Below are 26,284 nucleotides of genomic sequence, written 5' to 3'. Positions count from 1 at the left end.
TGCCCTGGAGCCCTTTGTCCAGGGTGTCCAGCAAAGACACAGAGCAGACCATGCTCTGCTGGTTCTATCCCTGTAGGCCTGGCTGTGGAAGGGACACTATGCCCCCACCCAGCACATTCACACAGTTGTACTCTTTGTCTCCCTGTATGTATACAGAGCTCTTTTGCGTGATGCTCTTTTCTAATCCACCTCCGTCAGGTGATGGAACGGGTTGTCTTTGTCTGTGATATTTTTTGAGTTCTGACTGAGACAGGGTTTCCACATTATCTGTGAAAGGCTACCTCCTGTTGAACTTGTTCCTCTACTGAAGAAATCCCTTTAGGCAGAAATTCTGTCTGGCCTCCATAGTTACGAATGAGCTTCACAACTTATTTGTGTGTAGGATTTTGTGTGTGCCCTTTTCCTTACTTTATGTGCCAGTTTAAGAAACGAAACTGTTAATTTCATTTGTCTAATAGCTGTTCCTTTCTTTTTTTTTTTTGTAGGTACTATGATCAACTGTGTTCAATTGAGCCAAAGTTTCCATTCTCTGAAAATCAGGTAAGACTATTCAAACCATTAAATTGAATCATGGCACTTACGATGTATGACTTCCAAGCCTGTCCCTCATCCTCTGAAGATACTTCTCTCACAAGGCATTTAATCTGAGCTTTATATTCCTAATCTCTGTTTATTTTTGAGACAGTGTTCAGATACAGTCTGTTGTGAAACTTCACGTCTAGTGGCCGTTATTGCCTTTGTTTCAGATTCAGAAACATTTTGACTTTGGCTAGTGTTCACTGTTGTCTAGGTCAGAAAGAGATGTGCTGTGCTGATTGCTTTTCAGCTCTCTGTTTTCCAAGAAGTCTATTTCATACTATGTTCTACTGGATTTTTAAAAAAAACAAAACTATGGGAAAACTTATAGTAATAGATGGAATATGATCTTTAGTTTTTGAAGCAGAAGAGATGTTTCATTCACAACACCTAACGGAGTAAGCCACTTTATTCCTGCCTCTGCATCTACAAATGACATAGTATACTGTTCATTAGGGTTCTAGGGTTTTTCTACCATATTTCTTTAGAATCCTGCCTCTGTGGAGAAATGTAGATTAACTTCTGCATGTCAAAGTCTTCCTCAGGTGGAGACTGGAATATGTCTTCAGGTTTCCATATTTTATCAAGAAAGATGTGGGTTTTCTTTGGATATGTTTACAGATATGACAGATTTTACATTTCTTTCCTCATCAAATCATATTGAAATGGTAATATTATGATTAAAAGGAAAACCTTCTTTCAGTCTTACAGGTTACAAGTAAGGGAATAATTTTAGTGCACTTCTAACTGATTTGAGTTTTGTGTGTAGCTGCATTTGCTTGTAGCCAAGAACTGCACTGTGGTTTTTTTAGTGTGCAAATGTTTTGATATGGTGATCTGCAAACCCTCAAACAGGGAAAATGGGAAATTTAAAGAGCAAGATTTGCAGATCTGTAAACTGTTCCATCCAAGTGAAGGAGTAATCAGTGGAAGCAGCAATGAACAGCTGGGGAGCAGAGCTTCCTGCACTAGCCTTGCTGCTATGGCAAAATACATTTTCAAACAGTACTGTGTTCTCTGAAGTGATTCTCCCTAAGCACTTTAAACCAAGGAGTTCTGCTGTCTTTTCTGGTTTGATACCAGTTGCCTGCAACTAGTTTGGTCAGCTGAATAAGGAATCAAATTATGGAACTTGAAAGCATAATCTGTGAAGTATTTGCTGGAAGTGTAAATAGAACGCACTTCTTTTACCTGCATGCTCTTTCTGGTAATGCTGCTATTCACTCATAACGAGTGGATTTTGGTATTAGGAAACAGATCCAAATATGCTAGTAATTTGGAACACTGGAAACTGCCTGGTGGGACAGTTTTCTGTAACTGTGGCTATACCAGACCATCAGACCTAATGGGGATACTGTCTTGGTTTGGAAATGAATTTGTGTCACTCGGAATATGAAGAGAGATGAAAGATATTTTGGAGAATTTCTGGCTTGTCTGCTTGAAATGTTTTGAGCAGCTAGTAGGAGGGGAATTAAAGTAGAAAAACTTTTGTGTTGAATAACTCTAGATGATTTCCTGAAACTTCCACAATGTTTGTAATGTCACAAGTGATTGAAAAGTTTTGCACAATTAGAATATGTACAATATTGCACAAATAAAAACATAAATTTGGGATATTTTAAGATGATTTGTATTTGAATTTAGAGGTAAAGATCTTTCTTTTTCACAACTTTCAGGTCTGTGTAACATTTACATGGAAAGATGCTTTTGATAAAGGATCACTTTTTGGAGGATCTGCCAAACTGGGTATGTGAATGTATAGAAATCTCTAGTATTAATGATAATATTAAACCTTGAGAGTATTTTTATGTAGTTTTTCTGGTATTCTCAGCATAGCTTTCAAATGAGTTCACTCTATTGGTAACAAATTAATCACTTCAGCATTGGTTATGAGCAAATAGACACCATGCAAATAATTTTTATAAAATTGGAATTTAATATTAGATTTCCAGAGGCAGAAATAGATGTGCAGTCTGGTAATAATTGTGCTGTCTACTCCTCAGACACTGAGATTCAGTAGTAGGTTTTTGGTAATCCAGCTCTCATGAAATGTGCTTGTGTGAGTGAGTGAGTCCCCTCCAGAAGGGCTGTGATGGTTAATTCTGCACTGCAAGTTTAGGATCATAAATAGGTTTGGGACTTGAGAAAGCTTGCTTGTTTGCAGGTTAATGATACACTAGTCTGAATAATCTGTGAGGCAGATGGCCAGAGATTTATGCAGCAGTTCATGTGAAATATCAAAGAAATTCTTAACTGAGATGTGAGTAATGCGCAGTTAACAAGCAGTTGAATAAATTTTATTTTGAAACTTTAAAGCAGGTCTTGGTGGAAAGAAATTAACAAAAGGAGTCCTTTATTATGTATCTTCTCAGTGATGCATCACAGATTATCCAGATGCTTCTGTCCAGACTAACTCTACCATGTGTGTATCTCTATTTCAGGTCAGAATTAGCAGTGAGGTTGCTCAGTGTAAAGCAAAGTTTTCAGTTACCGAAGGAGCAGAATTTTTCTTGATTTCTGAGAGGAGGTGATCTTGTCTCCAGATAGAAATTCAATGTAATACGCCTGGGATTTTCACAGGAACAAGATGCAGGGATGTGTCTTGGGGGTTCTGGCTCTTACTGTGGTGTTGAACTGTTAGCTTCCCACCTTACCCTGAATCCCAAGTCTGTATCTTAGTGTTAGCTGACAGATACTGTGACTGCTTGAAAAGTGACGGGGTTCACAGCATGGCATGTAATCCGAAATATGTTGGCTTAAATTAATAGGTAGAGCTATAAACAGATGAGTCTGTGGAAAATCTATATTGCTAAACAGCTGTTCTCACTGTAGTAAATTGCACTTAAGATGCAGTCCAGAGTATAGAGTAATTCTGCGTATAATATTGTTCTTCAGAAACTTTAAAGCCGTATTTGCTTTCCTTCCTCGTGCTTGTTTTAGCCTTTTCAGTGTTGTCTGAGTTCACAAGATCTTTTTAGATAAATTCTGGAAAATAAACTACAAAAGAGAAATGATGCAGACAAATTACTTATCTTCATGAAATACAGTGACTGTGTAACTCACTTCTCACAAAATGCGAAAAATGGCATGTCAGTTTTATGCCTGCTTGTCTGAAAATTTAGGGCAGGTCAGGGAGCATTAGCAGAAACCAGATGTGTTAGATAAATATGTAGCTGTATAAGGAGGCTGCATGCTAATGAAACGAAACAAATGTACTCTTTTAGTACCTTTGTGTTTTAAGGATAGCTGTATCTGGATTTATGAAATTGAAAATTCACCAGTTGACTTTTCTATTTTTTCCAAGCGGAGTGTCTAGACACTTTTTAACAGTAGTAGGAAAAAAGTACCTGCAGTATTTAGATTTTTCAGTGTTTGCACGTGCCAAAAACCCTTTTGAAAGCAATTAATATATTCAAAATGGTTCCTGCTCAGGTATTACTAGTTCTAGTAGTGTGAGCTCCATCCTGTGGGGCTAGGAAGTACTACAGGAGTTGAGCCTGGATAGGCTACACTTATGTCTGGCGAGTGCAGGTTTTATTTAAGCTATTCCTTAGCTGCTTTAGTACGTGTATAATGGAGGTATTTGTCAGCATTTGCAGTCTGAAACAATAGCTTTGAGATTGTAAAAGTCCCAACATTTCAATCGATAGTTGGACAGTTTTTCCAAAGTGATTAATGCATGGAAGTTCATATTTCGGGTGATCTGTCAGTAATGCTTCCAGAGTCAAAAAGCTGCACTCTAGTTAAGAAGAGTTTGAAATCAGTTTGTGTATTGTGCAGATTTTTATGCTACTGCTTTTAGGCTGGATGTTGCTCACTTATAGTTCCTCACATGGAAATAATTCGTGGAAGTACTAAATGAGACTATGTAAAGCCTTCAGAATGGAAATGACTTTGACTTTAAAAGTTCAGTGTGTTTGGAGAGTTGTTTGTTTATTGTTTTTACTTGAGGCTGTCAATACCTGTACAGAGAATAGTAATGTTGACCTGATCTGTAGGATGCTAGAGTACTCAAGTTTATTTTCTCATCAGTCTGGGTAACTGTCTCACTTGATTGCAGCTCTGGCAAGTTTGGGGTATGAGAAGACCTGTGTTTTGTTCAACTGTGGAGCACTGGCGAGCCAGATTGCAGCAGAACAGAATCTGGATAACGATGAAGGACTAAAAGCTGCAGCTAAGCACTACCAGGTACAGAGGCTCTCTGCTTCTGCTTCTGAATTCAGAGTTAGTAATCTTAAAACATCAAATGAGTATTGCTCAGTTTTAAAACTATATATGCATGTACATAAATACATACATACACATTTCCCCCCTCTTAATCACACAGGTGACTTGGTTATGTACCTGGTCTTGTCTCATACTGATTTACCAGATCCGAAGGATATAATTCTTATATAGTTCCCTCAGGCATGTTGGTAACTAAGAACCTTCAGCTTAAGATTTAATAATTTTAGCCATTCTAAATCTTGATTTTAAACAATTATACAGTAATAATCTTTCTTCTTTCTGAAATGCATTAAAATTTCCAGTTTCTTATGTCATTAGGGGTAATCAATATGCCTTTATTTGTGGTCTATCTTGTTAAGTGTCTCAGTGTATGTGGCTTCAGGAGCAAGAAGTCACGAGGAATTGATAGAGTGGCTAAACAATAAATGTGAGACCGTATATCAGAGAAGCTCGATTTTTTTCTAATTGCTATTTGTGTGATATCTGTAAGAGAGAAAATTGTTAAAAAACATGAATGTTAATGTGTTATTTGGTTTTACTCAGTTTGCCAGTGGTGCTTTTCAACACATTAAAGACACAGTTTTGTCAGCCTTGAATCGAGAACCTACGGTGGACATCTCTCCAGACACAGTTGGGACTCTCAGTCTTATTATGTTGGCTCAAGCCCAAGAAGTCTTTTTTTTGAAAGCGACAAGAGGTATATTTTAGTTTCTGGCTTATGTATTTAAGTGCACAATACAACTGCCACAAAAACTTAGAAGTGTTTTAAGTTACTAAGAGCTTGTAAAGGACCTTTCAGAAGCTTTTATTTTTGCCTTCACTGATTCTCCCCCTGCCCCTTGCAGGTCATTAAACACAAGTTACAGATGCCTCTTAAGCATTTGTCTAAGGTTCACCTGACAATGTAGTTGTCCCATTTGTTTTTTTATGTCCAAAACCCATTAATCTTCATCTTTACAAAGGATTTTGCTGGGTTATATTTTTCAGTTTTCCTCCTTGAGAACAAAAGACATAGTCTAAAAGAACTGAGAGTACTAGAAAAGGTGCATAAGATGTTTTCCCAGTACTCCCCTCCTTGTCTTTCTGAGGTGTGAATTCATGAGAATTTAGAAATAAATGGCCATGCTAGGAAACAAAGGAAATTTCCGAAGAGTTTAAGGGAAACAAATTCTGTTTGGTTGCTCCCGATTTTAACAGAGGAACTCTTCGACAAAGTCTAAATTTTAGAATGCCTCGTTTATCTTGGAAAGAAATTCTTCAGGTAAAACAAAAAATTATTTCCCTAATTGTTAAAGGCTGATTGTATAATACTCATTCAGAGTCTGGATAGTTTAATACAACTGTTAAGGGTCTCATGCTTCAAAGAATTTTCCTGTGGAACAGTACTGTCTTTGATACAAGATCTCTTACTCTCTGCTATTCTGCTCTTCTCTCTGTATTTGCAAGAAGTTGTGCATCTAGACGTTACAGATGTCTAGAAGTAGGTGTAAGAACATAGAGATCGTACATGATTGCCCACAAATGGTGCTCTATCTCCACATTATTTGGAATACAGTGGACAAAGACATGAGTTATCTTCACTGGTATGTTTCTTCTCTTCACAAGGAAGATCCCTGAAAATTCTTGTAGCCTTACTGCCTTTAGGGGAGTCTCAGTTAGAAACTGTTGTCCTTCAGCCAGCTGATAAACTATGTTCTTTATCATGTTGGTAGCAGTATTTTAATCTCTGGCTATTTAGACATTGCTTTGAAATAAATTTGTATAGCAAATTCCTGAAACTTTCCTTCAGAGCAGGAGCTGGTGCTTCCCTCATTTTGCAAGACACCTTCTTGATTTCTTCTTATCCAAAACATGGAAAAGACAAAGGAGGGCTAATCCAAAACCCATGTCTGCCCAGTGAACTGAAGATTTCTGTGTTTACTCCTAAGACCACAAGTCTGCCGGTGTTTGAAGGACAGTATGGTTAATAAACATCTGACTGTGAAGGCTGTAGATTTTGCCCGATGTAGTTCTTTACCCTGGCAAGAGAGACATTTTGTGAAGAATCTTGTTTGACAACATGATTAGCTTCAGAAACCTGTTGTTCAAGTGGAAATCCTTCAAAGTTTGAACTCAAAACTCAAATTAATCTGCTTCTTGCATTGACTCTTTAGCTTACTTGCAACTTCGTGTTATTTCTCTCATGTGAGACAGTAAATTTATTAGCTTATCAGCTGATAATGGTATTTCTGATAGAACTGAGTTTATTTACAAGTTGATAGAAAGTTGAAGTGTTTGGCAAAACCCAAATTGGTCAGTCAAATCTAACTCCATAATTATAGATCAATTCTTTAATTTCTTAGTCTTTCATAAGATTTTCTTTAAGTGTCTTCAGTCTGCATGTGTTTCCTGTTCTGTCTCAAGGTTTTGTGTTGCAGCTGCAGTATTTTAAAGATAAGTGAGTAAAAACAAGTGCTTCTGGTGGTGAAAGATACGTTCTGAGCTGTCTGTGTGGGCAAATGAGTTTCTAAAATTTCCTTTGTTAATTGAATTGTCGTTAATGTGCCAGCATTCTTTTCTTTTTCGAAGAGCTGAAGCTGTATGAAGGGAGCTGGAACTACCACACTAGGTGGGGCAGGATAGGCTATTTAGATTCTGTTTGATTTCATTAAATATTTAGTGCACTGGACAAACATTCTTGCAGAGAAGTAAGGTAATAGATCCCATAAGCTCCTTTTTCCCAGTTTGCTGTCTAAATCCTGTTCCGCAGTAACAAGATCTTTCTGGCATAACTTAAACATATTTACCTCATACAAGGTAAATATATTCCATCATAGCTCATGCCTGAAATGTTGTTCAGAGGATGCTTGTTTGTAAGGGCAGCAGTTTAGAATGGATGACCAGTGTTTGCTTTGATTGCCTGCCTTCTTTTGGAAGATTCAATGTGCAGGACAGAGGTTCTCTCTTTATAAATGGAGATAGAGAGTTGCAGAATGTTCCTATTCTAACAGTTTTGGCTTCAGGAACACGGTGAGGAGAATACCACTGCCACTAGGCATATATAGTTCATAGTGGATATGCCTCTGAGGAGCTGTGGTTATTTATGTCTAGGAATGGTGTTTCTGTATTCACTGTAAGCTAACAGTGATGTGATCTGCAATGGAAAGGACCAATTCCTTCTCTTCTGTTGCAGTTTTTGAGAGTCCTGACATGGAACGGGGTTAGGAACAGATGCTGCTGAAAATGAGCTGTATTTTGCTAACTAGTTTGCAGCTAAATTCTTTGACTGTGGCTGCACAAGCCCTTGTGCTGGCACAAGGGAAGGGCTGGGAACAAGCTGCCAGAATTAGAGTGGGATTGTTGTGGCTTTTATTGGCAACTTGCCATGGCTTTGAGGTAAAGCATCACCCTTAATCCTGCATAAATGCCAACAGCTGCCAAAAGATTTCTTGTACAGCTGACTGAACCTTCAGTGTCATGATTGAAGTAGAAATTCTGGAAACGGCTGCCAGATGTTAAGAGAGGAGAATGGGATTCCACCTTTGAGCTATAATGTAAAGCTATACCCTTAAAATGCACTTGTTACTGTTTGAAGCTAAGTAATTCACCTGTTTTGTTGTTAAAACTAATAATGATCATAATTGTTCTTTGTTTTTTCTCTTCCTCCCCCCCAGATAAAATGAAAGATGGTATCATAGCTAAACTAGCAAATCAAGCTGCAGATTACTATGGTGATGCTTACAAACAGTGTCAATATAAAGACACTTTGCCCAAGGTTAGTAACTCAAACAAGTAATGTGGGATCTGCTGTTACTGTGAAAAACTGTTAATGTTTACAAGGTACTTCATGAAATACACGTAAAATATATCCTCAAGAAAAGCTGACGTTTTGCTAGATTTAGGGGAAATGAACCTGTAATTTAAAAAACAGTGGAGAATGTAGGGGGCAAAAGAGAGTGTTTCTTTTAAATAAGTAAAATCTTTTTTGCAAGAAGTGTGTTTATTTGTTACACATTTCATTTTGTTACACATTTCATTAAAGTGAACTTGAAATGTTTATGATGATATTTAGGGATGTCTTTTAGAACTTAATGCCTTACTAAAACTGTTTTCAAATTAACACTTTCTATTGTGGCTTAATTAGCTTCTAGTTTCTATGTTTTCGTGTGAAGTTTGATCTCATGTTGAGTACAGCATGAACACAGTGGTACCTGTTAGTGAGAAACATGACTGGAAGTCAGTGTGTGTTCTCTATCCTTCTGGCTGTCTTCTCCTCTTTCTGCACCCCAAAACAATCTTGATACTTGTAAATGATCCCAATTTCATCTTGACTCTTTCATTTGAATGTTGTTGGTTTTGGAAGATGCAGAAGGATCTTTTTTACACACTCTTTGTATATATAATATATAACAAGTACTTTACAAAAGAGCAGGTTTTCAATGTATCAATTGTGTTCAAATCATAAAATAGTGAAAACCCTTTTGTACAGTGTTACAAATGTGAAAGTTGAATAAGATTTACTTACTTGTGGTATTGTTTGACTCTTGAAATTTCTATCTAGCTAAGCAGGAAATAGGCTTTGATAATGCTTTTTTGTCAATGTTCCAAGGAAACATCCTGTGTTATTTGCAGTTATTTTTCATTCAGTAATAGTTTCAAAACTCTAAAATAACTATTCCAACTTGCAGTGACCTTCCTTATTACAAATAAAATGTGAGATATACTAGATTTGCTAAAAATACACAAGAAAACATTCTAAAACTATTTTTTACCAGCGATAAGTGGAAGTGGTTGATGTTTGGTCCTATGACTTAATACACAGTCTTAGTCAAATTAGCCATAGTATTTACTAAAGGCACTTTTATTCCCTCTGGGGAAACAAAAAGGCAGGTAATTTTTTTCCCCCACTCTGGTTTCTAATGCAGAATGGAATCTTGATAATGACAGGAATAGTATGGGTAAGGCCTATTGTACTGAAGTAAACGTATGCCTTTTTAAGTAATAAATTACACAAATGCCATTGTAGGCCAGTCAGTGGGTTTATATGCACTTTTTTTTAAAATGTGTTGAGGAGGTTTGTTTGTTTTTTTTTTTTTTTTAATTTAAATTGGTATATTTCTTGGCTGCAACTTGATAGATTCTTTTATATATGCACATGCTTCCTCTCATACATTGTGGCATTTTACAGATTGGGCCAGTTGTTTACTTAGGTATTATGCTTACGATGACTTCTGAGAGGCAGTGAGGTATAACAAAGGTGTTGCTTTGTTTTTTGTTGTTGTGGACCATTCTAAACTGTAGATCTGCTCCCATTCCAGTTGCAAAGTAATATGTCAATTGATTGTTTGAAAGAATATAATAAGGTTTGTTGGTTCCATGAGTCGACATCAACTCTGAGAACAGTTACATGTTTTAGGAGTGTGACATAGAGGTTGATTTGATGTGTCAGATTCCAGTTGCAAAGCCTCCCAAACAGCTTTGTCTTCCAAATTTACCCTTTTTTTATTTTCTTTTTTCATCCTTGGGGGAGCTGCAGATTTGCACAAATGCGAAGAAGCAGGTCTTTATATACTGAGGTCTTTAAAACATCACTCTGGTTTTCCAGTGCTCCTTGATTTAAGAAATAAAACAGTGAGGCCAAATCCTTGCCATAAGGCCATGTCTTTACTGTGGGCTACAGCATAATGTTTTCTTCATGTCTTGGTTTGTACTCCTGCAAAGATAAGTGCATGTTTATAAAAGTCTAAAAATGACTTTTAAATTACTTTCTGTGTCAGTAGTTATTTGTTCTCTTAAAACAGCCTGCTGCTGTTTTAAGTGTAATTCCTTTGTGTAATTAAAAAACAATTAAGTAAGAAACTCCAGAAGACCTGTCTTTCCACCTGCCTCCGTCTCTTAAGAACCTTTGTCTTGGCTTTGTCTTGGGGGTATTTGGGTGTGTTCTTGCAGCTATCCTGTCTAATAAATGCATGTGTTTCTGATCTTGGAAGTATATATTGTGACTTCATGGCTTGAATTTAAATTGTAGTTCATCTAAAATAATGGACACTAAGAATTGTGCAACAGCATATAAAACCCAATATAATGTATTCAATCCATGCGAAGTCACATGGTCTCTGACATTAACCTCTAAAGTTTTAACCTATCTAAACCATTAATTGGGTGATTCTAATTTCCTTTTCTTCTTCCTTTTTCTTCCTGCATCCCATGTTGTCTGTGATGGTTAATGTGGTTGGACTTTCCCCTGGTCAGTATTTTTATTTCCAGGAGGTGTTTCCTGTTCTGGCTGCAAAGCACTGCATTATGCAGGCCAATGCAGAATATCATCAATCTATCCTGGCAAAACAGCAGAAGAAATTTGGTGAAGAAATTGGGAGGTTACAGGTCAGTAACTTAGTTTCTTCTGAAAAATATATTAAAAACCCTTGAAATTCTGAAAAGCTAGCTCAGAGTTCTAAAATTCAAATAATTAAGAGTGAAATGTATTCATATGTTGCAAAGCATTGTTTATCACATGCATCGGATTACTAGGAGCTGCAAAGATGAGAGGGGTGTCTGTAACTTTTTTAAAGATGCATTTTAATGATTTTTGGACAGTTTTTATACTGCTTGACATGTTAAATCTATATCTTTAAGTCTCCATAGGCTTTTTATCTCAGTATAGCTAATAAGAAAGATTTATGAATAAATTTTTGTAAGTAATATTAGTAAAAATATTCCTCAAGCAATAAAATTCTGCCTGGTCTGTACGTATTGCCTTTGCTACAATCCTGATTTAAATCTGAATAATTTTTGAAAAACATACAGACAGTTCTATTTTTATTCTTTATAGTTTTATATCTCTGTATCTGCTTTCTAGATGGAGTTAGATATAGATGTTATAGTGAGTAAGGTCTTCTCATGTTTTACATACAGTAGAGAAAAAATGGCTAAAAATGAACTACTTTAAGTCCCTGGATCCATGGGAAAATACATATATGAAGTGCTGCTTGGGCTGATTTGTTGGATCCATGTGCATTATCTATCTGTTGATATGCAGGAGAGTTGTCAGACTTATATAAGAGTATGATGGTAACATTTTGAAAGTTAGCATTATGCATTTATCAGCTTGGTTCAGGATGCAGCTTGAAATTTTTTTTTTGTGCTTGTACAACATTGAAATGCCTATAAATTGTAATAGCAAGTTATGTTATGACTGCATTACTAGATGATAGATGAAGCTGTATCTGTTGCTTATTCTTGAGTTTTGAGTCTGCCTAGCAGACCTCCTTTTCTAGGATTCTGCTATAATAGAGTGTTAATGTCTCTGATATTATTGTCTCCCTTTTTTTAGTGCTCACCCTGACAAGTTCAGCTGTATTAAATTTATTGTTAAGTTGTATAGTAAGTTAGCTTGTGCCTGTGATTTTTCTTTGTGTCGTGTTACAGGAAGTATTCCTTCATGCTGAATAGTAAAGTTGGGAGGAGTTGTTTTGTTTGTTTTGTTTCTTTGTTTTGTTAGTGAAATATGAGGAAAAATAGTCCCTTATTACTTATTTTAGCACTGCTTCCTGAAGAGCATGTAGTCAGAAGTTAAAATCCTGTGTTACCTTATTTGATAGACTTAGTAAGCTAAAACTTAGTATATCCTGTTCTCCACAGTGATTAAAATGCTACTTCCATAACTAATCTGAATTTGAGGTTTAGTACCCTTTTTGTTGAACTTTTGAAAAATTCATTTGCTGTAAAGTAATCTCTTTTTATTTCCTGTTTTAAAATGTAGAATAATAATAATGGAGGCTATGGAGGAAAGATTAATGTAAATTCTTTCAAATCCAAGTATATATGCTTTAATCCTGTTTCTTCTCTCATTATCTGGCAAATGCTGCTTAGACTGTAGTATTGTATCAAACCAAAACTAGTGTTGTGCGATCTATGGCACAATGGAAAGTGGCAAAAATCCTCAGCAAGCTTCAGATACTCTTCATGTCTAACGTAGCTCAGGTTCCACTTCACAATCCCAAGAAATTTGACTTTTTGAATTGTGATCTTATGTAAATCTCAACTGAGTTGCTTCTTAGTATTTTGTTTTTGCATGTTGACATCATAAATGTGAGTTAATTGTACATGGGAAAACAAGACTAGCTGAGCGGACAAGAATGAAAAGACAGAAGGCCTTCTGTAGCTTTTGAGCTCAGTCTAGTGGCAGATGTGAAAAGTAGGATTCTGGCCTCTTTCTTTGTGAGTGTGAGCAAAGTTTGAGAAACAGTTTGTGGTACCTGCAGAAGCAAGCAGTGGGTTTTATGAAACAACTTGGAAATGCCATGGTGGCATTTGGGCTTTTTCATGAATGGGTGTTTGAAGTGTTATTGCCTCTAATTCATGAGCAATAATTTTGAATTTTGGAGAGTCACAGTAAGGATATTATGAGCTATTACCTAGGTTACTGTTTTGTTTGTTTGTTTTTTTTCCCCAGTGAGGTCTTTGAATCAGTAAAATAGCTTTCCCTTTTGATACTTGAGAGGATATTTTCTTAAAGAAATAATAGTATTGATCTGGTGTTAACAGTAATTACTTGCCTAACTGGGAAGCTCATCTGTTTTCTTAAGTACATATGAAAGGGAGAAAGAAAAGTTATTATCTGAAATTTTTTTTTAGCACGCAGCAGACTTGGTGAAAACAGTGGCATCTCGTTATGATGAATATATAAATGTGAAAGATCTGGTTGACAAAATCAACCGTGCACTTACAGCTGCCAAAAAAGACAATGACTTCATTTACCATGACCGGGTTCCTGACCTGAAAGATCTGGAGTCCATTGGAAAAGCCACTCTTGTGAAGTCTACTCCAGTCGTTGTTCCCCTCAGTCAGAAATTCACTGGTAAGTGAAGTGTGTGGAGTACACAGGGTAGTTGCTACCTTGTGAAACACATGACCACCAAAGTCCATTTGTACTGTGAAAATAGGAACATTTACTTTTTGAATGGCATTAAGTGTACAGCAGTGTTTTTGAAACTGCTGTTTGTCTTTTCCAGTTTGTTGTTGTTCTTGATGATAAATGCAGTAAAGTACAGGTTGAAAATCATTATCTGGAACATTCACTTCTCTTAGAGATATTTCTTCGATTTTTTCAGCAATTACATTTTCTCTATTAAACCAGCCTTTTTAATTTCAGAAGGAACAGTAACATAAGGGATAGGATCAAATCATACAGTGTTAACTATCATAGTTGCCGGTCTTCCATAAAGCTGAAAAATTTCAATTTGTTGGCTGTACAGGGGAGTTGTGAGAAAATGATTCTCTCTTCCTTTTCTCATTTTCTTTAAAGGACCAAAATAAGAAATGAAACCTTAAGGAAAATTTGATGTGTAATCCTGCAATTGGTTTAAATATAATGCCTTAAATTACTACTAGCTCAATTTCAGTCTTAAAAACTGAAAGACCTGTAGAAACAGGTTTATTTTTTTAAGATATCTTGGGGAGTGAGGGAAAATACATTAAACTGTTCAGGTCAGTCTCTGTAGTACAACCTGTATGAAAGAGCTGTGAAGATGTTTGTGTCCTTTTACTTTCACAGTACAACCTGTGTCACTTATACTACTTTAATTACAGACCTGTTTGAGAAGATGGTTCCATTGCAAGTGCAGCAATCTGTGAGCGTTTATAACCAGAGAAAGGCAGATCTAGTTAACAGGTCAATAGCCCAGATGAGAGAAGCCACGACTCTGGCAAATGGGTAAGGATGGCTTCTTGTTAAGTTTCTCAGGAGGAGTTATGGAACAGCCTATTGTGCTGGTTTTAGCCAGGATGGAGTTAATTTTCTCAGTAACTAGTGTAGTGCAGCATTTGGATTCAGAGCGATAATACTGTTGACAATACACTGATGTTTTGGTTTCTACTAAGTTGTGTTTATCTGAAATCAAGGACATTTTTCTTTCTTGTGTCTTGTGCTCTGCCAGTGAGAAGGTACACAAGAAACTGGGAAGGAGCATAGCTGGGACAGGTGACCTGAACTAGCCAAAGGGATATTCCCCACTATGGCACCTCATGCCCAGTCTATAAGCAGAAGAGCCGATCCGGGGGGAGGTTCGGAGTTGCATTGGTCCCCGGGTGCTGAGCAATTGGATTGTGCATCACTGATTTTGTTCTTTTTATTATCCATTAGCATTTTAGCTCATTCTACTCTCTATTATTATTAAACTGTTCTTATCTCAACCTACATATTTTACTTTATTTTTTCTCCTTCCCATTCCTCTGGGTTGGGAAGAGGAGGGAGTGTGAGCTGCTGTGTGGTTCTTGGCAGCTGGCTGAGGTTAAACCTCGACACCTGTAAACGCTGGTTGTGTTGCAGCCTGCAGATACTCCCATTACAGCAGTGGGTTTTATTACTGTATGGTTTGCTGTCAAACTTAAGGTAAAGCAGGAGGATTTAGAACTATCTTTCTGTAGGAGTTAAAACTGAGAACTTATTACAAACAAGTAGTAATTATTTTTTTTTCAATTTTTCCTCAGTTTTTGGGAGTCCAATACTTGCTCAGAAAAAGTTCCAGTACCATTAATCATGAAAGATTTTCATATTTCAATGGTCAACTTTGATTGTACCAGTGATTGAATAAGTTGATGTTTTTTCCCTTAAAAAATGTGTTCTTTAAAATAAATAATAAAAAAATTGTATCAAGCTGACAGATAGGAATGTAAATTAAGGAAGTTGCTTATTTTATCTACCAGACAGTTAGTACTGAAAATGTTTGCCGTATTTTGTCAGTGCTAAAGGACTAGGATTTCTTTAGGTTTTTAAGACCTCTGAAGTGTATTTTTAGTGAGGTGTACATTAGGAATACATTTAGGGGTTTCAGTTTGAAATTTCTGTCTAGGAGTACATTATATTCTGCTTCCATGATAATTGACTGTTTGGATAGCAGTGTTATTTTTAGGATAAAACTGCAAACAACTAATTTATTTAACACCTTGACTTTTTTAGGGTGTTGGCTTCCCTCAATCTTCCTGCTGCTATTGAAGATGTGTCTGGTGATACTGTTCCTCAGTCTATTTTGAACAAGTCTAAGTCAGTGATTGAACAGGGAGGGATTCAGACTGTGGATCAGCTGATCAAAGATCTGCCCGAACTGCTGCAAAGGAACAAAGAAATTTTAGATGAAGTAAGCCCAGGAACCACTACACCAAAATGTTTTTTGAAAAAAATAGCACTTTAAAAATATACTCTTTAAGTGTTCAGTCCGTACAAAAACTGTGCTGTCACATGTGGATGTTTCCTTACAAGTATTTGGTTTTTAAAGTTGTTGGGGAGAAGCATTGGGAAAGCATTCTAAAGAAATTCTTGGGTGATTTGTGCCACTCATGCCTGTTTTTTTATTTGTTGGATTAAATTTATAAAGACTGCATAAGCGTTTTTGTTTTCTACACTAGCTGCATCTTTTGAAGCTATTTCATGTCTAAAATGGCTTATAATGCATGTAACATTTTACTCTTGCAGTCTCTGAGATTATTAGATGAAGAAGAAGCTACAGACAATGACTTGAGAACAAAATTCAAAGAACGCTGGCAGAGAACACCATCCAATGAACTCTATAAGCCTTTAAGGACAGGTAAAGTTCATGTTTCATGCTTTGGGTTCTGGGCATTCTTTAAAGATGTCCATTCTTACTGTGTAAATTAATTTTCAATGCTCTGATACCATCTTTAAATATGCAAATTCCAGTCTAGGGGAGGTTATGCCAAAATACCCTTATTGCAGTCTGCGCTGTTACTTGGAGTTGAGAGATGTGATTGCAGACAATTTGCTGCTGCTTTTGCACCCTTGGTGTGTATGTGCATGCTAAAGTTTCTGAAAGTATATGTAAGGAAAAATGACTGCCCTACTAAGGACCTGATTGAAATTACCTCTTAAATACTTGAGGGTATTTTTCTTTTAATATAGGTGCCTAATTTATGTGCTGTTTAAAACATAATTTAGAAGCCTAAGTTTTATATACAAGTCTTAATAAATAACTTCATAATGTGGATGCTCATAAAATGTATGAAGATTTGCTGAAAAGCATGAAAACTGCTCAGGTGTGAGACTTGGATGAGACCAACTTTTGAAATAATATAAACATCCTATTTTCCCCTCCCACTCCCAGAGGGAACCAATTACCATAATATTTTGAGTAAAGCCATGCAAGCAGATGGGCAGGTTAAGGAGCGTTATCAGTCTCACCGGGATACGATTGCACTTCTATGTAAGCCAGAAGCAGAACTCAACGCAGCCATTCCTTCTGCCAACCCAGCAAAAACTTTGCAAGGAAATGAGGTAAAGCATTGAAATTTGTCTGTTTGTATTTTGAATAGAAGTGCAGCTTGTCTAACAAAGTAAACTTAGATGAATTGATGTGGAAGCTGATCCTTAGCTGTTCTTGTTTCTGTCACAATTGTTACAGGAGGTAATGTTTGGGAAAGAAGTTGTCTTTATGTTTAAAATCTACTTGGGTATGTTTTGTTATGCTTAGTGTGAACAAGGTCAGTTGCCTCACACAGCAAGACTCATTGACTATTATAAAAGGAGCAGTCCTTGATGAATTCTAAGTTGGAGAGGAATGGATTTGATGAGTGGGCTGTTAAATGGATAACAGACTGTTGCATGGTCACATTCAGAGGGCAGCGGTCAAGGGCTCTGAGTCCCAATGGACATCAGTGACAAGTAGTGTCCCTCAGGGGTCTGTATTGGGACTAGCATTATTTAATAATCTTCATTAATAACACAGACAAAGGGATTGATCACACCCTCAGTAGATTTGCAGGTGACACCAAGCTGAGTGTTGAGATTTACACATCTGAAGGGTGAGATGTCATTCAGAGGGACCTGGACAAGCTTGAGAATTGAACCCATGAGGATCTCATGAGGTTTGACAAGACCAAGAGGAAGGTGCTGCAGCTGGGTTGGGGCAACCCCCAGTATAAGTACAGGCTGGGGGAGAGCAGCCCTGCTGAGAAGGACTTGAGGGTGCTGGTGGGTGAGAGGCTGGACATGAGCTGGCAATCCCAGAAGCCAGTTGTATCCTGGGCTGCATCAAAAGCAGCATGACCAGCAGGGCAAAGGAGGGTGATTCTGCCCCTCTGATCTGGTGAGACCCCACCTGGTTCCCATCCAGCTCTGGGGTCCTCACAACAGGAAGGACATGGACCTGTTGGAGTGAGTCCAGAGGAGAGCCACCAAATTTGTTAGAGAGATGGAGCAGATCTCCTAGAAGGAAAGGCTGAGCAAATTGGTTTTTTTCAGCCTGAAGAAGAGAAGGCTTCAGGGTGACTTAATTGCAGCCTTCTAGGATCTGAAGGGAGTCTACAAGAAAGGTGGAGATTTTTTTTTTTTTTTTTTACAAGAGCAAGTAGTGACAGGACAAGGGGGAATGACTTTTAAGAGGAAAACAGTAGGTTTAGATATTAAGAAAAAATTGTTTACTGTGAGGGTGGTGACACACTGGTACAGGTTACCCAGAGAAGTTGCGGATGCTCCATCCCTGAAAATGTTCATGGCCAGGTTGGATAGGCTCTGAGTAACCTGGTCTAGTGGAAGGTGTCCATGCCCATGGCAGGGGGTTGGAATTAGATGATCCTTAAGGTCCCTTCTAACCCAAACCATTTGAGATTCTATAATATTTTTGTTATGTAGGGTAGTGGGGGTGTAGTGCTTGGCTTCTTGGGACAACTAGGCAAAGTAAAAGACCTGGCTCAGTATTTTGAAGTATTAGGCACTGTTGCCAACTTGCTTTTTAAGAAACTAATGACTTGTCTACAGCAATATGATTATTTTTCTTACAGGAATGATTTGAAGTCAGTAGTTTTGGCTGCCATTTTAGAATATCCTATTGGAGGGTATCTGAGCAGCTTTAAAAAAATTAAAACTCTATTTAGTAGTGAAAACAAACCTCTAGAAGATACTACAGCTTGAGAAATGCTTGAAGGTCTTTGTTTTGTTGCATTTTATCTTGGTTTGTCATCTTTAAACACATTTGTAAACAAACACTCATGCAGTAGTGTTGCCAGCATCAGTGAGAGTGTAAGATGGAAACAAGTAATAGCGTGTAATTCTGCAATAGTTCCTCTAAATATGCTAACTTCTGACAATTTGTATTGCCTAGGTTGTTAATGTCTTAAGAACTCTGTTGGCCAGTCTGGATGAAATTAAGAAGGAGAGAGAACAACTGGAAAATGACCTAAAATCTGTAAATTTTGACATGACAAGCAAATTCCTGACTGCGCTTGCACAGGATGGTGCTATAAATGAGGAGGCTATCTCTGTGACTGAGCTGGACAGAATTTATGGAAGTTACACACAGAAAGTTCAAGAGTCCCTAAAAAAGCAGGAAGAACTTCTCAAAAACATTCAGGTATAACACTTTGCCTGTCTTCCTTCCCCTTAAACTAAGGAGCAATAATAACTCTAGTGCTTTAGAAATCTCACTTTTCTTTCTACTCTGTTTTGCTTGTTATTCTGTCACATGCTGGTTGAAACTCCTTTACACCTTGATCATTGTAAAATACAGGGATGTTTTTGTGTTCACTGGAAAGAAATGTGAATTTTCATTAGACTCTGAGAGCTCTGGTGTAAATTCTCTTAACAGTTTAACTGTTGTGTTAAGAAGTTTTTGAGTTGGTTTCAGTCTTCTGCCTCATCCCATATGAATATTTCTTTCTGGGATAACGGGATACCTGTCCTTACTGTCTACTAGAAGACATTTTGGGTCTCAGAAGTACATTTTGGTTTATTCCTAATTGTTGTTTGCAATGTGCTTGACTTCCAGCATGTGTAAAGCTCATTGAAGCAAAACTTAATAGAATTTCCCAAAGTTTATTTATAAATTCAGTCTTAATTTGTCAGTAACACTAAAGGCAGGCACCTGAAACATCTGGCAAAAGAGTAAGTCTTAGTGCTTTGAGAAGTGATCATAGCAGCTTGTGTAATGATGGGCCTATTTGTGCACAGGATGATTTCCATCTTCTGACTGCGACTTGAATTGCAAGAAGAAGAGACTTTTCCCAATAGGGAAAAAATAGTTTTTAAATTACTATATGCCCCATGGGTATTCAGATACCTTTTAAAATAATATGCTTCCAAAATCTTGAGGAATATTGCTTTAATGTTTGAATTTCCTGGGGTTCAAGTTTGTCTGCTTCTGGAAGCTGAAGTAGTATTTTTTAAGTTTGCTTGTTTGTTTATTTTCCCAAAAGAAATGAGATGTAGGTAGGTGATCCTCCTGTAAGTTTTCCCTATCCTTTTAATAGCTCGCAAATGTCAGCCAAATTTGATGTAATGCTTCTTAAAAATATGAACTTTCAGTATTATTTTATGAATATCAAGGGAAGTTAGTACAGGAGAGAGCCTAATGAGTGTAGCCTCAGAGTCTGCAGTAGGAACTTGAGAATTAGCTGAAGGAGCTCACAACAGAGCAGGTAATTAAGTGATACCTGTTGCCAGGGAGTTAATAGTTCTGAAACAGTCACTGCACTTGGCAGACAGTGGGTGTCGAAGTACAGTGTGTGGATGAAGGGTGAGGAAAAGTAAGTGTTGGGGAAAACAGGTAGAAGCACTGAGTAAGAGAAAAAACAAAACAAAGCATGCAGCATCTTATATGGAACTCATTTGCCTTGTTTTCAGTGTTTATTTTTTCTCTTCTTTCAAGAATGCACATCAGGATTTTTCAAAGATGAAACAATCAAACAATGAATCTAATTTAAGAGAAGAAGTTTTGAAGAACTTAGCTGTAGCAAATGACAACTTTGTGGAACTTGTGGCCAATTTAAAAGAAGGCACAAAGGTATGGTAACACTTAAGGAATTGGAAGGACTTTTTTTTTTATTTACACAATGAGAGGTGAATCAAAAATCGTAAATTTTGCAGACATGCCAGCTGAGAGGTGCATTTTTGGGGATTTTACTACTGAAGTGAGGATAGTGAGTTGCTTGAATTTTGATTATTTTGACAGCTGTGAAATGCTTCTTTGTTCCTATCTGAAAAGTAAGCTTTTCTGAGCAATAGGAGAAGTTGTTCATTACAGCTGTGTAACTGATGCTGAAGCATCCAGATGAACCATTTTATCTGAGAAATTCTTTCATCTGTTCTTCCATGGTATTTAATCACCTTATCAAATTTGGTTTTTATGTTGCTCCTGTATAAATGAAGAAAGATAAGGAGAGTTTTATTTAGCTTACTTTTTCTGCTCTGGGCTTCTGGAAGGTGTCTTACTGCATCTGTCTGAAGTACTTCTTGCTGGTTTATTGATAGCTCTCACTAGAGTGGATAAAACCAAACATGCTCTGAGCTATTTATGCAAATGAAATACATGGAACTGACTGAAAGCAGTAAAATAAAATGAAAAAATATATCCTTTACAAAAATAAACAGTTAATCACCAGAAGTGATCTAGTTTTGATCTAGTTTTAATACAATTTTCTAGTTGTCTTAAACTATTTTTAGATTTAGACACACATACACATGGCGACATATAAAATACCACAAAATTGTAGGATATTACAGGGATGGGCAAAATCTGACTAATTTTGTTATTGAAAAGCATGACAGAATGCACTAGCAAACATTACTAGAACAGCAGGTTCTGGGCACTGTAGTAGTACAACACCCATAACTGGATCAATATGTAGAAGTGTACTAGCATGGAGTCTGAATATATTGATTGAGCTTATTGGGTTTTATTTTTTCTTTACTAGTTTTACAATGAGCTGACAGAAATCCTCCTGAAATTCCAAAACAAGTGCAGCGACATTGTCTTTGCTCGCAAGACTGAAAGAGACGAACTGCTCAAGTAAGATTGCAATATTTTGTTTAAGCATTGCAGAAATAGTTAAATATTTATAGAAATTAGTCTTAAGGGACATGTTTGTTGTGGTACTTGATGAAATGAGAAAGTAAGAATAGGAAGTTTAAGACTGTCACCTCTTCTTTGCTTTGATACTAACCTCACTATCCTCTCCCTTGAAAAACTAGGCAGGTGATAGGAGAAGTAAATGGAAAAATCTCCTTTGAAGCCTGCTTTGCTGTCCTATGTACAGTTCAGCATGAATCTGTCTCGTGTTATGATTTCATTCTCTGTTCTTTTTGGCATGGATTTGTTAATCATTTTATTTTATTCTTTGAGGAACTTCTGATTTCTGCACCCTGTTCCTGCTGTCATTTTAGTTTGAGAAATTAGATAAATGCTTCATATGATTGCCTTCTATGTGTCCAGTGTGATGGGGGGGTAAACGTTGGCATTCCACTTTGCTCTGGTCTGCTATTTTATTGTTCTTTAGATATGTGGGTTGCCTACACTGCTGGGGAGAGAAACAGGTACTGTTCTTCATGTGAGGAAAAGTGTCTGTTACTGTCATTGTCCCCCACATGTGATCAGGCTTATATAGTATGTTTCAGATGTGATTTTTAAGCTCTCCTCTTAAGAGGAAAGCATAACTGAAAAGGCTTAGGTTTTAAGCAGTGTTCCTTAGCAAAGCACATAGGCCTTTATAAAAAGGGCTAGTTGTTACTAAAATTTTGGTTGGTGAAACTGCAGTTGTTCCATGCACATGCCACAATGTGAATGGGATGCTGAGCTCTCAATTTTCACCTTTCCCAACTTGATCCTCTGTAGAATAACTCTTACTCATTGGGCATTCTGCTTGTCAACAAATTCTTAGTTACAGCTCTTTCTGCCTCTGTTTCACTTCCTACATTCATGTAATTTGGAAGCTGTAGGCTGCCTAACCAAGGCATAGGTCTGAATATCTCACATCTCTAATATGTTAATGTTCAGTGTTAAAGCTATAGGGATAGTGTTGATGTAACCTTTAACTGAGTCTTGCCATGCTGTCTTTTACTGCCTCACGTATTAACTGTTTGCTTACGTGAAACCCAGTCATGGTTAGGGGCAATGATCAGATTTGGGATATTTGGAATATGCTTCTACAAAATTTATTTTTGAGTGCACCCACCCCCAGTCTGAGGGAATAAAACATACGTTTTGCCCCTTCCCCCTGCCCACTCCTCTCCCAACTACAGTAAAAGTATTGATTGTGGACGACACCTTACTGAAAATAAATTTGTTTAGGTAGTTTCACATTTAGAACCACGATAATTTGGGTTGGGTTTTTTTTCCCTCCACCATATGGGATCTTCCAATGATTGCCCATGGGAGGATCAGTTTTAATAGTGTTCTAAGCTTCACATTTAATGCATTTGGTCTCTTTGTGGTCAAAATATACTTCCCTCTGCATGGTATTGCTGTTATGTAAGCCACTGGGCATGTCTTCTTAAAATCACATTGCAAATTATTACTTTCATCCCTTGTGTTATCTTCTAAGATTTGGTTTGGAGTTTTTTAGTTTGTTTAATACAGTGTTGAATAGTTACTCTACTATCTGCAAGAAGTAGTTTTCTTGGAGTTTTTATTTTGGTCTTGGAAAGTTTCTGCAGAAGTTGCCGGTTTTCTTCTCCTTTGGAGCTCACCTTTGCAAGCTATATAATAGAAGCCTCTGTTTTGTTGCTAAATAGACTGTATACCTTTGTCAGTCTCCTCTGTCTTCTGTTTCAGAGTGCCTCCTGGGAAGTTCTTGCTGTTACATACTGCTCACAAATTTTTGCACAAATTTTTGCACAATTTTTTGCACAAATTTTTACACAAATTTGTAAGGCTCTGAGAAGTCTGTCCTATCTCAGTTACTGAACCTTTGCATTGAGAAATGCTTTACACCCTCTTAGAACTGCTTCCTTGGAGTTTTCATGACAAGCTAACTGTAAAAGTGTAAAAAGTTTAATGGCAGCTTGCAGTACACTATGACACCAAAGCCTCCTTGTATCTTACCAAAGTAAGATATGAATAGTAACTTACCAAGACTTACTCCAGTGCTGAAGGTAACAGAATAGAGAACGTGAGAGCTTATGTGCTGAGCCATTCAGGTTTATTCCAAGGGTTTTTTTGGTAGTTATATTTGCTCAGATATAAATAATATTGCAGGTTTTCATGTGCACTTTTTTTTTTTAATAGCAATTCTCTTTTTCCATAGGATTGAGGGTTTCTTGGATTCTCAGGAAAGCTTCCAAGTTGCTAAATTTTCTGACTATTCTGTAACTTCTCTTCCCAAAGCTTTTGGCTAATTCTGTGTACTATACCCAGCATTGAGTTAGAACACAGACCGTATTAGAAAATAAATGTAGCAGTTAATCAGAGGGTTGGCTAAAGGATGGTTTCTGTGGAAGTGATTTGGACTCTGAATGTAGTTTGAGCTAGCTCAGAGATCATGCTTTGAATATTAGATTTACTCTATTGCATCTCTTTGCCTTAGCTTGCTGAAGTGTATAACAAACAATTCTTAAACTAAGCTGTATGTTTGCTTGTTTGTTTTTAATAGAGATTTGCAGCAGAGCATTGCTAGGGAACCCAGTGCTCCCTCTATTCCGCTGCCTACGTATCAGGCCACATCAGCTGGAGGAAGTAAGCCAGGGGCATCACCCACTCCTACTCCAGCACCAAGAACCATGGTGGTAAATATATACAACAGAATCAGTGGGTTGAAAATAAAAGGTCTATACTTATATACTCTAAACAGTCTGTAACTTGTGTACATTGCTCCTTAATGTACTGGTGTAGTTGGAAGTGTTGAAATGAAATAGAGGGCAAAGTCTAAAGGTGTATTGTGTACTATTGATGTTCGTAATTTATAGATTTGAAATGAAAATCTTACTGCTTTTCAGCTGCTTTGCATTATTATTTGTATAGACTAAATATAGAATGTCTGTTTAAAATAAAAATCAACTAATGATTCGGATTCCAAGACTTCCAGAAAGAAGCTCCAGCTTAATTCACTTTCTCTTGTTAGGGGACTAAACCACAGCCACCAGCACGGCCACCACCACCAGTGATTTCTGCAGCAAGCAGTTCCTCTTCTGCATCAGCTCCCACTGGAATACCTGCAGCTCCTGCTGCTGCTCCTGCTCCTATTCCAGGAGCCAGTGCACCTGCAGCAGCAAGTGCTGCACCGTCCCAGGCGCAGGGACCTCCGTACCCAACTTATCCCGGTTACCCAGGGTAAGCTCTGGGAGTACTTAAGTAGTTCTTTGTTATCCGGTTAACCTGAAAGCACTTTTTTCTTGTATTTTAAAATTAGTTTTTGTTACAGTTGGAGATGCATTTAGTGCTTGAGGCAAGATGATTTCTTTCAGTTTTAATCCTGTAGCTGCTGTAGGAATCATTTGCTGGTACCTTTTGTGGGAGGGTTCCTTTTAAGTATTTTACAGTTTGGCTTCTTTAAAGGAGAAGGAAGATAGGACTGCAGTGCCTTGACTGTGGTTTGTTGAGTATTTGACAATTATGTGCAGATTGATAAGCAGTTGGTGGTGTTTGTTGGCATATCTCATCTTTTAATATCATGCTAAAGATGATGAAAAATGCAGAGAAAATTGCAGTTGAGTAGCATGTTTTCTTCTGATGCTTTTTTCCATCTTTCTGGGGTCATCACAAGGAACTGAGTTTGTGGAGACCATGTCTTTTTGTATCGATGAGTTGCTATTTGCAAATTAATGTTGTCAGTGTTTTGCAATTAAAGTATGTTTTCTTTTCTTCCCACCCCCCACAGGTATTGCCAGATGCCAATGCCAATGGGCTATAATCCATACATGTATGGTCAGTATAATCTGCCATATGCACCCTCACCCGTGTTTCAAAACCCTGCACAAGGACCATATCCACCACCTCAACAGCCTGGATACCCTTTTCCTCAACAGCCTTATTACCCTCAGCAATAATGCATCTGCAAAGAAGCTCTGCTTGTTAAAATTTGGGAGAAATTGGCAATAAGCATACTAAAACTTCTAGCTTCGGTTAATGTACCATACTGAACTGTATGCAGCTATAACTCCTGTCTCTTGTTAACTGCTCAAAAATGTCTAGATCAGTTTTTGATTACACTAAACTCTGAAAGATCTGCTGCAGTGGTTTAGACTATAGACTAATTCCAGAATTAGAACCTAATTCAGAGGTCTGAAACTGTACACTACATCTTGGTTAGACCAAATTATTTCTTTGCAAAATATCCTATGAGTAACAAATAGGTTCAGATGAGAAAAGCGAAGCAGTGTGTGCACTGGGTGTGATATATTCTGCAGGAGTGCATAGCATTTCCTTCTATATTCTATTGGTTTGTATTTTTTTTAGTTTAGTTAAAATTTACTATTTTGTCTAATAATCAAGGCCTTGTAAATCATCAGTAAAACGAAATAAATTGCTTAAGAATGGTTTAAACACTTGGCATTCTCATTACCATAACAATGTGTTTTGTGTGTCTGTAGATTGTTTCATTTGTCCCTTGACTTTCATAGCATAAAGAGCTTCTCAAGTGTTTAGCCTTACAGGTGAATTTACACCTCTTTTCCTTGATTCTGTATTTTTGTGACAGAATCTATAATTAACCATTTAATTGTTGGTAGATGAAGTCTTGCAGGTAGAATTTTCCTATAGCTTTGAAATGTATGGGACTAAAA

General features: G+C 37.2%; 1 protein-coding gene across 1 annotated transcript; it reads left to right on the top strand.

Moving 5' to 3' along the window:
* Positions 1 to 485: 485 nt before the first annotated feature.
* Positions 486 to 26,047, top strand: PDCD6IP (programmed cell death 6 interacting protein; the record flags this gene model as incomplete). The annotated part of the gene is made up of 17 exons (XM_009079608.1): positions 486 to 540; positions 2,253 to 2,322; positions 4,637 to 4,764; positions 5,347 to 5,500; positions 8,457 to 8,557; positions 11,035 to 11,166; positions 13,420 to 13,642; positions 14,374 to 14,497; positions 15,743 to 15,920; positions 16,256 to 16,367; positions 16,902 to 17,071; positions 18,897 to 19,145; positions 20,439 to 20,573; positions 21,484 to 21,578; positions 24,157 to 24,289; positions 24,625 to 24,833; positions 25,381 to 26,047. Coding segments are annotated over 17 exons (2,437 nt in total), but the record flags the coding sequence as incomplete, so codon positions are not given.
* Positions 26,048 to 26,284: the final 237 nt, after the last annotated feature.

Source organism: Acanthisitta chloris, unplaced genomic scaffold, assembly GCF_000695815.1.
Source record: "Acanthisitta chloris isolate BGI_N310 unplaced genomic scaffold, ASM69581v1 scaffold1288, whole genome shotgun sequence".
In the NCBI taxonomy this organism is placed as follows: domain Eukaryota; kingdom Metazoa; phylum Chordata; class Aves; order Passeriformes; family Acanthisittidae; genus Acanthisitta; species Acanthisitta chloris.
The sequence above is the reverse complement of the archived record's forward strand: the minus strand, read 5'-3'. Positions and strand labels throughout refer to the sequence as shown.